This window comes from Ipomoea nil, unplaced genomic scaffold (genome assembly GCF_001879475.1).
Source record: "Ipomoea nil cultivar Tokyo-kokei standard unplaced genomic scaffold, Asagao_1.1 scaffold2818, whole genome shotgun sequence".
NCBI classification, from domain to species: Eukaryota; Viridiplantae; Streptophyta; class Magnoliopsida; order Solanales; family Convolvulaceae; genus Ipomoea; species Ipomoea nil.
The window spans coordinates 156,975-169,382 of record NW_017619246.1 but is presented as its reverse complement, the minus strand read 5'-3'; the positions used below and the strand labels follow the sequence as shown (position 1 = coordinate 169,382).

Genomic DNA, 12,408 nt, shown 5'->3' with positions numbered 1-12,408 from the left:
AGTTTCCGAGAAATGATAAATGGAGTTCGAACCTTTTAAGAAGGTTTGGGTTTCAGTTTGAATCGGTTTTTTTCTTTGTAAATTTGATTTTATTTTTATTTTTAAAATAATCCAAATTTATCAATTAATATTTTTTTAAAGAATTTATTCATTCTGAATTTTAAAAAAATGTTTATATCAATATTTAAAATTAAACTAAAAAATAAAAAATTAATTTTGGTCCTACACTTAATTTTACATTTTTACCAAGACTATGTTGTCTATGTATCTTATCAAAATTTCTATAATTCTTTTTTTCTTTTTTTTTTGGATTCGAAACGAATGGAAACTAAAGTTTCTGATTCCCGATTTTAATAATTTAGAACCATTCGTAATGTTTTGGTTGAGTTTGAAACAAATTGTGGTCATCCTTAATCTGAAACCATACTCCTCGTTGTTTGCTGACTGTACCACCCGCTGACAATGTCACCGACAACTATCATATTATTTCCTTGGTTGGATAAAGAATGTAAAATGTGATATATAGCTACCATTAATGTGGGATATTGTTGAACTAAACGGGGTGCTACTCATATAGTACATTGTAAAATGTGGGATATTGTTGAACTAGACTTTATTATACATAAGCTACCATTAATGGAATATTAATAAATATTCTAATAGCTCAACTCAAAATAAATTAATAACTATATTCTGTTAATAAATATAAGGTGTAAAGTTCGATTTCATGTCTAATTTTTTATAGTATTCTCCCATTAAAAAAAAAAAAAAAAAACATCTTCTACATAACCAAAGTAGATTAATTAGGACATTTTTTTAAAAATAATTTCATATTGATTTATTGGGCGGCATAGGAATTACCAAAGAATTGAAATCTTTTGTTCCTATTTCATTTGATCATTTCGATCAATGCCTAAAAATTTTATAGTATTCTCCAGTGGCTAAAGAATTTCTTGACAAGAAAATTAAAGCATCTTCCACATTACCAAAGGTAGATTAATTAGGAAATCATCTCAAAAAACTAAGAATTTTGTTTGGTTTGTTCCAATTGTTTCTCAAAAAACAAAGCATTGGATACTTCATATTCTCGTTGCATCCAATGTACCAAATGGCATAAAATTGATTTACGAGATTAAATCAATAAAACATTAACATGTATTCATCATTAAAAATATCTCGCATTTTACAAAAAAATAATAAATATGTAGATTGTCTAGTTAATTTGAACAAAATTAGTATGGTAAACTCATTTTAGACTTAGCTTGTAGCGGAAGTAGGCATGTTCGTAGTTCAGTTCTAGTCCAGTTTCGATTTTGAACTATCAGTTCGCGATTTCAAAATTATCGAATCTTCTTTGGACAATTCCAGAACCGCCGGTTAAAATCAGAATTTTTATTATTATTATTATTATTTTTTTTTTTTTGCGTCAATGCAGCAGTGCATTTTGCATTGATACATCAACGACGTAAAGCCAATTATATTGCACACAACACAAATTGCACTGTGCACAACTGAAAAAAGTGAAGGCCACATGGGTTGTGGCCTTTAATACATACGGCCTTTAATACATACATACATAGATATATATATATACATATATATATATATATATATATATATATATATATATATATATATATATATATGTATATATATATATATATATATATATGTATATATATATATATATATATATATATATATATATATATATATATATAGGGAATGGTTCAGATGCGGGTATAGCTTCCCGTGCGGTTGTGCGGGAATTAATGTGCGTGAGGTTTGTGCTTAATGTGCGTGAGTTTTAACACAAACTCACGCACCTTAAGCACAAAAGTCACTCATGTTAAGCACAACCTTCACGCACCTTAAGCAAAGCACAAAACTCATGCACCTTAAGCACAAAAACACATGCACTTAAGTTTTAACAACAACTCACATTAAATACATACTCATGCACATTAAGTACAAAACTAACGCACCTTAAGCACAGGACTAACACACCTTAAGCACAAAACTCACGCACATTAAGTACAAAACTCATGCATTTTAAAGTTTCAACAAACAACTCACCTTAAGTACACACTCACGCACATTAAGCACAAAACTCACGCACCTTAGGCACAACACCCACACACCTTAAGTACAAAACTCACGCACATTACATTACACACTCACGCACATTAAGTATAAATCTCAAGCACATTAAGCACAAGACTCACGCACATTGACTACAAATCTCACGCACATTAATCAACCGCACAACCGCACGGGAAGCATTCAACCGCACTGAAACCTTTCGATATATATATATATATATATATATATATATATATATATATATATATATATATATATATATTGTTCCAAATCAGAACTGGTAATTCCGGTTTGTTAAAATAATCAATCGGAATCGGAACTGGACGTATAGTTTCGATTCCGATTAAGTAAAAACAGTATGTGGTTCGATTCGAATCGAACGGTTACGTTGAAATCAAATTGCAGCCATGCCTTCTGCAGAAGATCAGAGTATTATCAATCTTTTACTGTTGGATGCCTTTGGAGATTAGAATAAATATTGGGATATAGATCTTAAATTTGCCTTGATAATTTAATTTAAAAAAAAAAAAAAAACTTTTTGGTGTTTAAAAAATGACCCCAACAAAATTTATTTGATCTCGATCTATGTTATATTTTCTTAGTCAATACTTGGCTTAATTTTGTTCAATTTAACTATTTCATTAAAAATTATTGTTATATTTCAATTTTTGAGCAAATTTAAACGAAAAAATTATTGACATACCACTTATACATTTATAAAAATGTTCAATTATATTAGAATGTAATATATATATATATATATATATATATATATATATATATATATATATATATATATATAGGGACGCACTTAGGTGCGAATAAATGTCCAGGAAGAAAATGCGAACGAATCAGCGCGCGACACGTGTTCAGATCTAATAACTTAAAAAAAAACGCGGTGGCATTTTCGTAAATAATTGAACATCGAAGTGCAAGTAAAATCTCTTATAAGTGCACCTATTTTCACCTACAAGTGCATGTAATTTTGCCTTGTTAGCATTCACTTTCCGCAACCATTCATGCACCTGGGTGTGCTTAACTATAGGTGCACCTACTTTCACCTATAAGTGCATGTAATTTTGCCTTGTTAACATTCATTGATCTGAGTTCAGCGGGTAGTAATACTCCTGAAAACCACTCGCAAACATTCATACACCTAGATGCAACTACTTATACCTATGTGTGCAACTACTTAGAACTATAAGTGCAACTAAGTATTGATGCTCAGTGTAAATTTTTACTTGCACCTATAATACATTTTACATGCACTTGTAATACATTTTACTTGCACTTCGATGTTAATTATTTACGAAAATGCCACCGCGTTTTTTTAAAAAAATCAGTGTTTCTCATCCATTAGATCTGGACACGTGGACAAACAGAATCCATTCTTATTTCGCGCTTGGGCGAGCCGTTCGCACCCGAGTGCAAGTATATATATATATATATATATATATATATATATATATATATATATATATATATATATATATATATATATATATATATATATATATATATATATATATATATATATATGTTCTATACTTTCTCAGTCTTTTTTGTCTAAAGAATCAATGCTTCTACCACCGCAGTTCGATACTATGACTACCCATTCGGAATTACTAATTTTCAGTTGAAGGGTTTTTATTATACTGTATAAGTGTCGAGTTGGCAATTGACTTATTTGAACTTGCGCACAAAAGGCGAAATTTCTTGTTCAAGGGATCCTCACACCTAGCTCGATATGAATATGGAAGGATAAATTACGGTGACTCAGCGGTTATTTAGGTGGGAGAACCAATTCTTGGTATCCACAAGAGCCAACCACATAAGGTGAAACTATAGTACTATGCTACCCATTGAATCTGCCATTCAGAAAACAATTGACTTCCTGTGTGTGGGCTTTATTTTTTTGAACTGATTGAAGTAAGAAATAAGTAGAGCCGTCAAAACGGGCTTAGCCCGCCGGGCCAATCTATGTCTTGAATTTTATGGTCCGTATTTTGGTAGGCTTTTTAGCCCGGCCCTACCAAAATGACAGGCTTTGATGGGGCGGGCTTGGCGGCCCACCTAGTATGTATACATTCTTAATATTAGTGTGTGTGTGTATATATATATATATATATATATATATATATATATATATATATATATATATATAATTTTATATAATTATATATAAAAATATATGTTTAATTTATTTATTTATATTGAAAAAATGTATTTGTAATCAATACATTGTATAAATTACTTATTACTATACTAGTTATTATTGTGTTCAACAAATTACAAATACATTAATGTATATTTAAACTATTCAAATTATTTTAATATACACTTATTAACTTTTTCATATTAATTCCTATTTAAATTTAAAACTTTTTAACCGCGGGCCTAGGGCGGGGCAGGATAGACCGACTTATTATCGGCTCGTATTTTGGCGAGCTTTAGTAGGCCCGAGCCACGCGAGTCCATTTCGACAGCTCTAGAAATGAGCTATAACTAAAAACTTCATAACATATAAAAACTACAACGAATGAAGTTACGTAAAATTATTTGAAATCTTAACCTTTTTTTTTTATTAACTTTCAGCCCAACCTTAATCATTTTAGGTGGACGGATGAGATTAGTTTGCACATTTTAACATGACTACTAGTGTTCGCTGATCCTACCCATATATATAGGGGAGAGTTCAGGTACGGTGAGAGCATGTTTTCATGTAAAAAGTGAGATCAAATTCCACTTTTAGTCCTCGACTATTGTGACACTACTACATTTAGTCATATTCTTTTAATTATACCATATTACGTCCCTGATTTTGAGCAAATTCCACTTTTAGTCATCGACTATTGTGGCATCGACATATTTAGTCATTTTCTTTTATTTTTTTCATATTACATCCCTGACTTTGAGCAAATTCTGCTTTTAGTCATTGACTAGTGTGGCATTGCCACATTTAGTGCTTTTCTTTTAATTTTGCCATATTACATCTTGACAGCAATGTACTCATAAAGAAAAATTGGGAACAAAGAACAATTGGAAAATTTGGGTTAGGAAATTGAAAATTTAGTATATATATTTAGGTAAATTCGTAAATCTAAAAAAGTTAGTTATAAATTTATATATATATATATATATATATATATATATATATATATATATATATATATATATATATGTGGAAGGGATCAAGTGCATTTAAGGCTTCCTGTGTGGTTGTGCGGGTGGATGCACGTTAAGCATTAATCTGACGCGCTTAAAGTACACAACACACGCACATTAAGCACACAAACAAACCACCTTCAGAACACAATCTCACGCATGTTAAGCACAAGCCTCACACATGTTAAGTACAAGTCTCACACATGTTAAGCACAAATCTTACGCATTTTAAACACAAAAACACACGCACCTTAAGTTTTAAAAACAACTCACATTAAGTACACACTCACGCACATTAAGTACAAAACACACGCACCTTAAGCACACGACTCACGCACATAAGCACAAAACTCACGCACATTAAGCATAAAACTCATGCACTTTAAAGTTTCAACAACAACTCACATTCAGTACACACTGACGCACATTAAGAACAAAACTCACGCACATTACGCACAAGACTCACGCACATTAAGTACAAAATTCACGCACATTAAACATTACACACTCACGCACATTAAGCACAAATCTCACGCACATTAAGCACAAGACTCACGCACATTAAGTACAAGACTCACGCACATTAATCACCCGCACAACCGCACAAGAAACACTTAAATGCACCTGAACCTGAACACACACACACACACACACACACACACGTATATATATATTAAAAATCATTCAATTTTCGGTTCGATTCAGTTTTTAACTTAACCGAAATGAAACCATTTTGTTTATAAAATATAAAACCAATCAGTTTTTAAAATAAACCAGAACCTAGCCCTTCAGTTCGGTTTCAGTTTGGTTCGGCTCGGTTCGGATAGCTTGAACTGAAATGCCTATCCGTACTTTCAGTGCACATTCCTGATCAAGAATCCTCTCTCAGTTTACCTAATGACACATAATTTGCAGTGAGTTTACATGGCTTTGTGGTGTTCTACTATCAAAACTTGTTACTATGTGTATTATGTTTCTGTTAAATTGTGAATTGAATGGATTGTATTAACTTAATAATGTGTCAGGAATTTTTCTTCTGTTATTTATCAATTCTAATGTGTTTGAAATATGAGTTATTATGTTTAATGATTTTTTCTTTGTTATTTGTCAATTCTAAAACGGTAAACTAATGGAATTTTGAAAGGAGGACTAATGGTGACAATCAAATGAAAGTTAGTGATATAATATGACAAAATTAAAAGAATAAGACTAAATGTATCAATGTCACAATAGTCGATAACTAAAAGAGAAATTTGCTCTAAAAAGTGAGAATTATTCCGATTCATCCAATTGGGTAGATTAACACTTGAGGATTGCTTTAAAAAAAAGGAAAAAAAAAAGAGTGTGGGTTAGTTTCATAAATATTACAATCTTAAAAGTTTGTAACAATTATAAAATTAACCATATACTTTTTTCTTTAACTTAAAATCTTTATGAGTCACTACGATCAATCCTCAATTTTTTACAAATGACCATTTCTCATTTGAACCCCCTCCCTTCTCTATCTCTCTCTCTCTCTCTCTCTCTATATATATATATATATATATATATATATATATATATATATATATATATATAACATAGTAATAGTAGCCAAATGGACATTTGTCCAAATGTAAATTACCACCATGCCCCTTCATACTCCTATCTATATAAGCGATTCATACCCCATTCATTAAAAGCCTTCCTTCCTCCAAACACTTCAAAGAAGAGCTTGCTTTTATTAGCAACTCCACAGCCGCTGCTTTCATATATATATGGTCACCTGATATATAATGGAAGGAGCATCGGCTCGACCTTCTTCGTCTAGGGCGACGGCGAGTGCAGTTCCTCCTTGCTCCTCGCCGCCGCAGGCTTCATCGCTGCCGGAGAACAACGACTTCCCCAAGAACGTCATTATTTTTATGGAGGCCCTAGAGAAGTTCACTCTTGAGCCTCTTGAGTGGGTGTTGAAGAATGTTGTCATGAAGCCTTGTTGCACTCTTTCCATCATTGGCATCTATCCCTTTCTCACTTTTCTGGGTAAGTTGTACATTTGGTTCGTCAAAAAGAATTTATGGAATTTAAATTTTATGAAATGTCGAATATTTTACTGGTTGAAGGGTAAGAAAGACATTAATGAAAATAATTAGTATAAAAACTAGTGTTGTAAAAATTGACTTAAGCTGTCTCTTAGGCGTTCCTAAACCTAGACGATTTTAGTTCTAGGTGTCTTTTAGTCGGTCAGTCGACTAGGAGACTAACTCGGTGTCTAATTCAACCGAGTTGGTGCCCAACTCGACTGAGTCTGTGTCCAACTCATTCAAGCTGTTTTTTTTTTTTTTTTTTTTTTTTTAATCCCTAATCGTTTTTTCAGCTGTCCTCTTCTATATTACTACAACCATGTACTCAACTAACAATCTAGTATATATGTAGTTTACTAGTTTGGAGATTATAACAGTCTAACAGCTCACAACCCACGGTCTTTTTTCTTTTCTTTTAATAATTACTAAACTATCTAGGCGCCCCCGGACGCTCAACTAGTGTGTCATAATATCAGAAGCATTTCGAAAAGGTTCCTATTCGTTACAGTCCTAGGGTCATATAGCAACATAATTATTGAGGAAATGAATCACAAGTGTACTAAATGGGTTGTTACTTGTTAGCTCATATTTGGGTTTCTCAACTCTAAAGACATTAGGCAATCTATTTTTTAATTTATCTTTTATGAAAAATTTAACAATATCTACATTAATTGTGACATGATCACTTTTATTTGAGAATCCTTTTATTTAATCTTACTTTAGAAATATGATACTCCGTACAACTTTAGTTAAAGATAAAGATTTCAAACTTTTTGAGGGAACATATCTCAAAAACATGGCCAAGTTTAGCACACCATAATTATTTAATTTGATCAATATAATAATTAACTATAATTTATTTTGAAATAATATAATACTTAAATCACAAATAATTAATGGATTTTTGTTTTTCTTATTTGTTTTCATTTTGTAGAGTCGGCTAAGACATCTTCCGAAATATGGAGTGTGAATTGTGAAGATTTACAACAAGGGGAGCGAAGAAGTGATCCAAAGCACCTCAAAGTCCAATTCTTGATGGATCTATGCCAATCCTATGGGGTAGGGCTTTCTAACTTTGAACGTTCATTCATTTTATGAATTTACACACTTTTCATAATTTTTAGAAAAAAATAAATAAATTATATACTGTAGATTCATAATTATAGAGCTATACTATAGATTCATAATTATAGAGCTATATATTCATAATTTTATAAATATATGTTCATAATTATAGAGCTATTTGTTTATATTCTCAATTGTTGAACTCTGTTTTCACAAATCACAAAACTATATGTTCATAATTGATAACTAGTTTAGAAATTATGAATCTACAGTACAGATATTATGAATATGCAGTATAGAAATTATGAATCTACTGTATAGAAATTATGAATCTACTGTATTTAAATTATGAATCTACGATTTTGAAATTGTGAATCTAAAGTATAGATTTTATGAATCTACAGTATAGAAATTATGGATCTACAGCATAGAAATTATAGATATGGAACCGTGCCCACCTTACAAAGTGGGCACAATTCCACAGCATAACTTTCCAAGAAGCTTTGCCTACTTCTCCTTCCAAATTGGACGGAGAAGCTTGCTGTGATTATGTATATTTGTTCACACAATTATGTATATTTGTTCATACAATTATGTATATTTGTTCATACAGTTATGTACATTTTTTATACAATTACGTACATTCTTTTTATACAATTATGTACATTCGAATCAGAAAATTTGTGTGTATTATGTTAAGAGTTGATGTGTATTATGTTAAAAGTTTATGTTTATTATGTATTATGTTAGATTATGTGTATTATCTTTTAAAAAGAGTATGTATATTTTGTTATATAATTATGTATATTCATGTATACAATTATGTGTATTCTAGTATAACATTATGTACATTTTTGAACATGAGTTTTTTTTTTTAAATAAAAATTAACTGCCATACACTAGGGCGGGAAATTTCAAAAAAATAAAATAAAAATTAAGACGACGTCGTTTTGCATCTGGACGCACAGTGCAACGCGCGCCGTGATGTAGGATATAAATTGCCCTTATTCTCCTTAAAATATGTTTTAAGATAACAACCATAATTAATTAATGATTTTTTTTTTTTTGGGTGTGTTCTATATATATAGGTTTCGTGTGAGATTAGAACTGAGATGTGCCATCCAGTGAGAAGCAGAATAATGGAGATAATCACAAGTCTCCAAGCAACATTGGTGGTCTTTGACAAGTAATATTATAAATTCATCTCTTTATATTAAAATTTATGATTATTTTATTTTCTTTTACTTTATTATTGATTTAATAACAGTTTACAATAATTAATATATTGTGTGAACAAGAGTTACTTATATTTTGTTTAAAAAGAAAATTGCTCATTGAATTCAAAATTAATTAAATTTAGTTTTAAACTATTGAAAAGGTGTTACTATTAATCCCAAATTAAGGCTAAAAAATGATTAGTATTATATTTGAGGATTAATAAGAGTGAAATTAGCTCTTGTGAATATATAGAGAGTAACAATTTGAGACTTTATTATGAATCAATAATATATTTATTTAATTAAGTTTTACACATAATTATTGCCTCTTATCAAAAGGTCACGTGTTCGGTTTCTGTTAACACCTTCTCGATCGAGTCTATTGCATAGAGTGTTCTTAGTACAATTTATATTTCCCATGTGATTTGCGAACTATTACATAGGAGCAATGTTGTAGAAGGCGCTAGGTGCTAGTTGGGCGTCTGGGGGACGCCTAACGCCTAGGCGGCCTAGTAATCCGAGTATATCATCTTCACTTTTTCCTCTCAGGGCTACGAGTTGTTAGACTGTTATAATCTCCCAACCTAATCAAGTGCATATGTTAGATGGTTAGTTGAGTAGATGGCTGGAGAAATATAGAAGAGGAATAACTGAGTAGGTAAAAAAAATCACTGGGCCGAGTTGAGCGCCAACTCGATCGAGTTACGCACCGACTTGATCGAGTTGGGTGCCCGACTCGTCCGCTTTAGGCTCTCAACTCGACCGAGTTAGGCGCTCAACTCGGCTGAATCGACGCCTAGAGTGCCTAGCCGGCCGGTTAATCGGTCAGCCGACTAGGACTGAAATTGCCTCGTCCTAAGGGCACCTAGCGCCTAGTCGGGGCCTAGGCCAATTTTTACAACACTGCATAGGAGTGGAGTTTACCTAAAACATACCATCGACTAGTGGATGTGGGTTCCCCTTGTCACCCAAACTTAAAGATCATAGAACACACACAAAAAAGAATTGAATTTCACTTATAATTAGTTGTTTGTATATAATTAATGTATATTTCTATGATTTAATTTAAAGGAAAAAAATGCAGGCATCATGACAGAAAGAACATAGAATACTATGCAGAGAAAGTCCCCTACAGCATCATAATCATGAATGAGAATGGAGAAGTGGACATGATAAAGGGAAGATCCCAAATTGATCCCATAAGTACAGCAGAGGAGTCTCCACATTCACTTCCACCAACTCCAAGAGTTAAGATTTCTAGAAAATGGAAGAAAGTTCTCTGTCCCATTAGGAGATTGAAGTTGGGAATCCTCCAAGGTTGTTGATCTTATCATAAAAAGCTGTCTTTCCTATACATATTTTACTTTTACTCTCTCGATTATGTAGTACTTTTACTCACAATGCTCGACTTTGTCACTTTTCTACTTAACTACTCAATTGACAAAAAAAGTTTTACTATTTGTTCTTCAACTTCAAAAACGTCTCTTTTGGAATTCAAAACATCCAAAATGTCCTCACTTTGTGAAAATTTCATCAAGACTTTTCATCCTTATTGCATATGAGGTCGTTTTGGGATTTTGAACCAAATGTAGAACGTTTGAAGTGGAAAAAATCAAAGTCGAGCAAGACAAGTAAAAATTCTACTATAATCGAGAAATCAAAAGCAAAATAAAGTTCTCTAAATAATGTGGGAGTGGCTATCCATCTACAACTTATGTTGGAAAAGCAGTGTTATAAGCAGCATGGAATGGCAGCATCATCAAGAGTCATTTTCTATTATTGTTGTTGTAATACTTTATTACATTGTGTTTGCTGAACCTTATGTATAATGCTTAAACTTTCACAATGTGAGAATAATTTATGTAAATCTTAATGCTTAGTTTTTCTTTTAATTTGTGATAAAATGGAGGTGTTTAATTTTTATAATAAATACTTAGATTTATGCAACAATATATACTAACCTAGCTAATTATCTCTCATTGTAATAAGTGTTGTTCGAACACCACTTATAATCTAATATTGATTTATGTATGAGTTATTGTAATAAAATATGAGATACTGGACGATAAGAATAATAATCACAAATGTAACACAAAACATAAATTGCAAGAAAGTAAATCAATAGCAGTGATACTTGAATTTGACTTGTATGTGTAACACGGAGGTCATCACTGTTAGTGATGTTAGTATTATTAGTATTATTGTTATATTAAATGTTGTAATTATTGTATAGGATTTAGTCTATAACTAATAGCCTATTATGTAGGCATAGTTTAGGACTCCTATTTCTGATGTAACTTTACTGTTGAGAATTCAATTCACAAACTTATCACTTCATCTGGTATCAGTTAGCGATAGGTACTCTCTCTCTCCCAAAATGTCGACTAATTCCACTGAGCACACTGTCACCGCCGCCACCACTGCTTCTCCGGCCACTCCGACGTCCCTATCGGCGGCACACCACTTTGTGTCGTTGAAACTGACGTCGAAGAATTTCCTCTTCTGGCGAACGCAGTTGATCCCCTTCCTCCGTGGCTAGGGGCTGCTAGGGTACGTTGACGGCGAACTGCTGTGTCCACCGGTGGTCCTCCCCACCACCAGCGACGATGGCTCCGGCGGAACAGCGTCCACGACATTGCCAAATCCGGCGTACGCCTCCTGGGTCCAGCAGGACCAGTCCATACTCTCCCTCCTTATCTCGTCTCTCTCCGAAGAGGTAATGCATCTCGCCGTCGGCCACAAGACATCCCACGCGGTTTGGCTCTCCGTGACAGCGGCGTTGGGCTCATCCACTC

At 32.4% G+C, this 12,408-nt stretch overlaps 1 protein-coding gene across 1 annotated transcript; it reads left to right on the top strand.

Moving 5' to 3' along the window:
• The first annotated feature begins 6,969 nt into the window (after positions 1-6,969).
• Positions 6,970-11,492, top strand: LOC109158437. Its single transcript, XM_019306347.1, has 4 exons — positions 6,970-7,290; positions 8,266-8,390; positions 9,485-9,582; positions 10,698-11,492. The coding sequence occupies exons 1-4, from the start codon at positions 7,044-7,046 to the stop codon at positions 10,936-10,938; spliced, it is 711 nt and encodes a 236-aa protein (XP_019161892.1). The 5' UTR covers positions 6,970-7,043; the 3' UTR covers positions 10,939-11,492.
• Positions 11,493-12,408: the final 916 nt, after the last annotated feature.

Coding starts and splice junctions, on each gene's coding strand:
- LOC109158437 (XM_019306347.1), top strand. CDS start 7,044: ATGGAAGGAGCATCGGCTCGACCTTCTTCGTCTAGGGCGACGGCGAGT. Junction 8,391..9,484: donor ATCTATGCCAATCCTATGGG/GTAGGGCTTTCT, acceptor CTATATATATAG/GTTTCGTGTGAGATTAGAAC. Junction 9,583..10,697: donor ACATTGGTGGTCTTTGACAA/GTAATATTATAA, acceptor AAAAAAATGCAG/GCATCATGACAGAAAGAACA.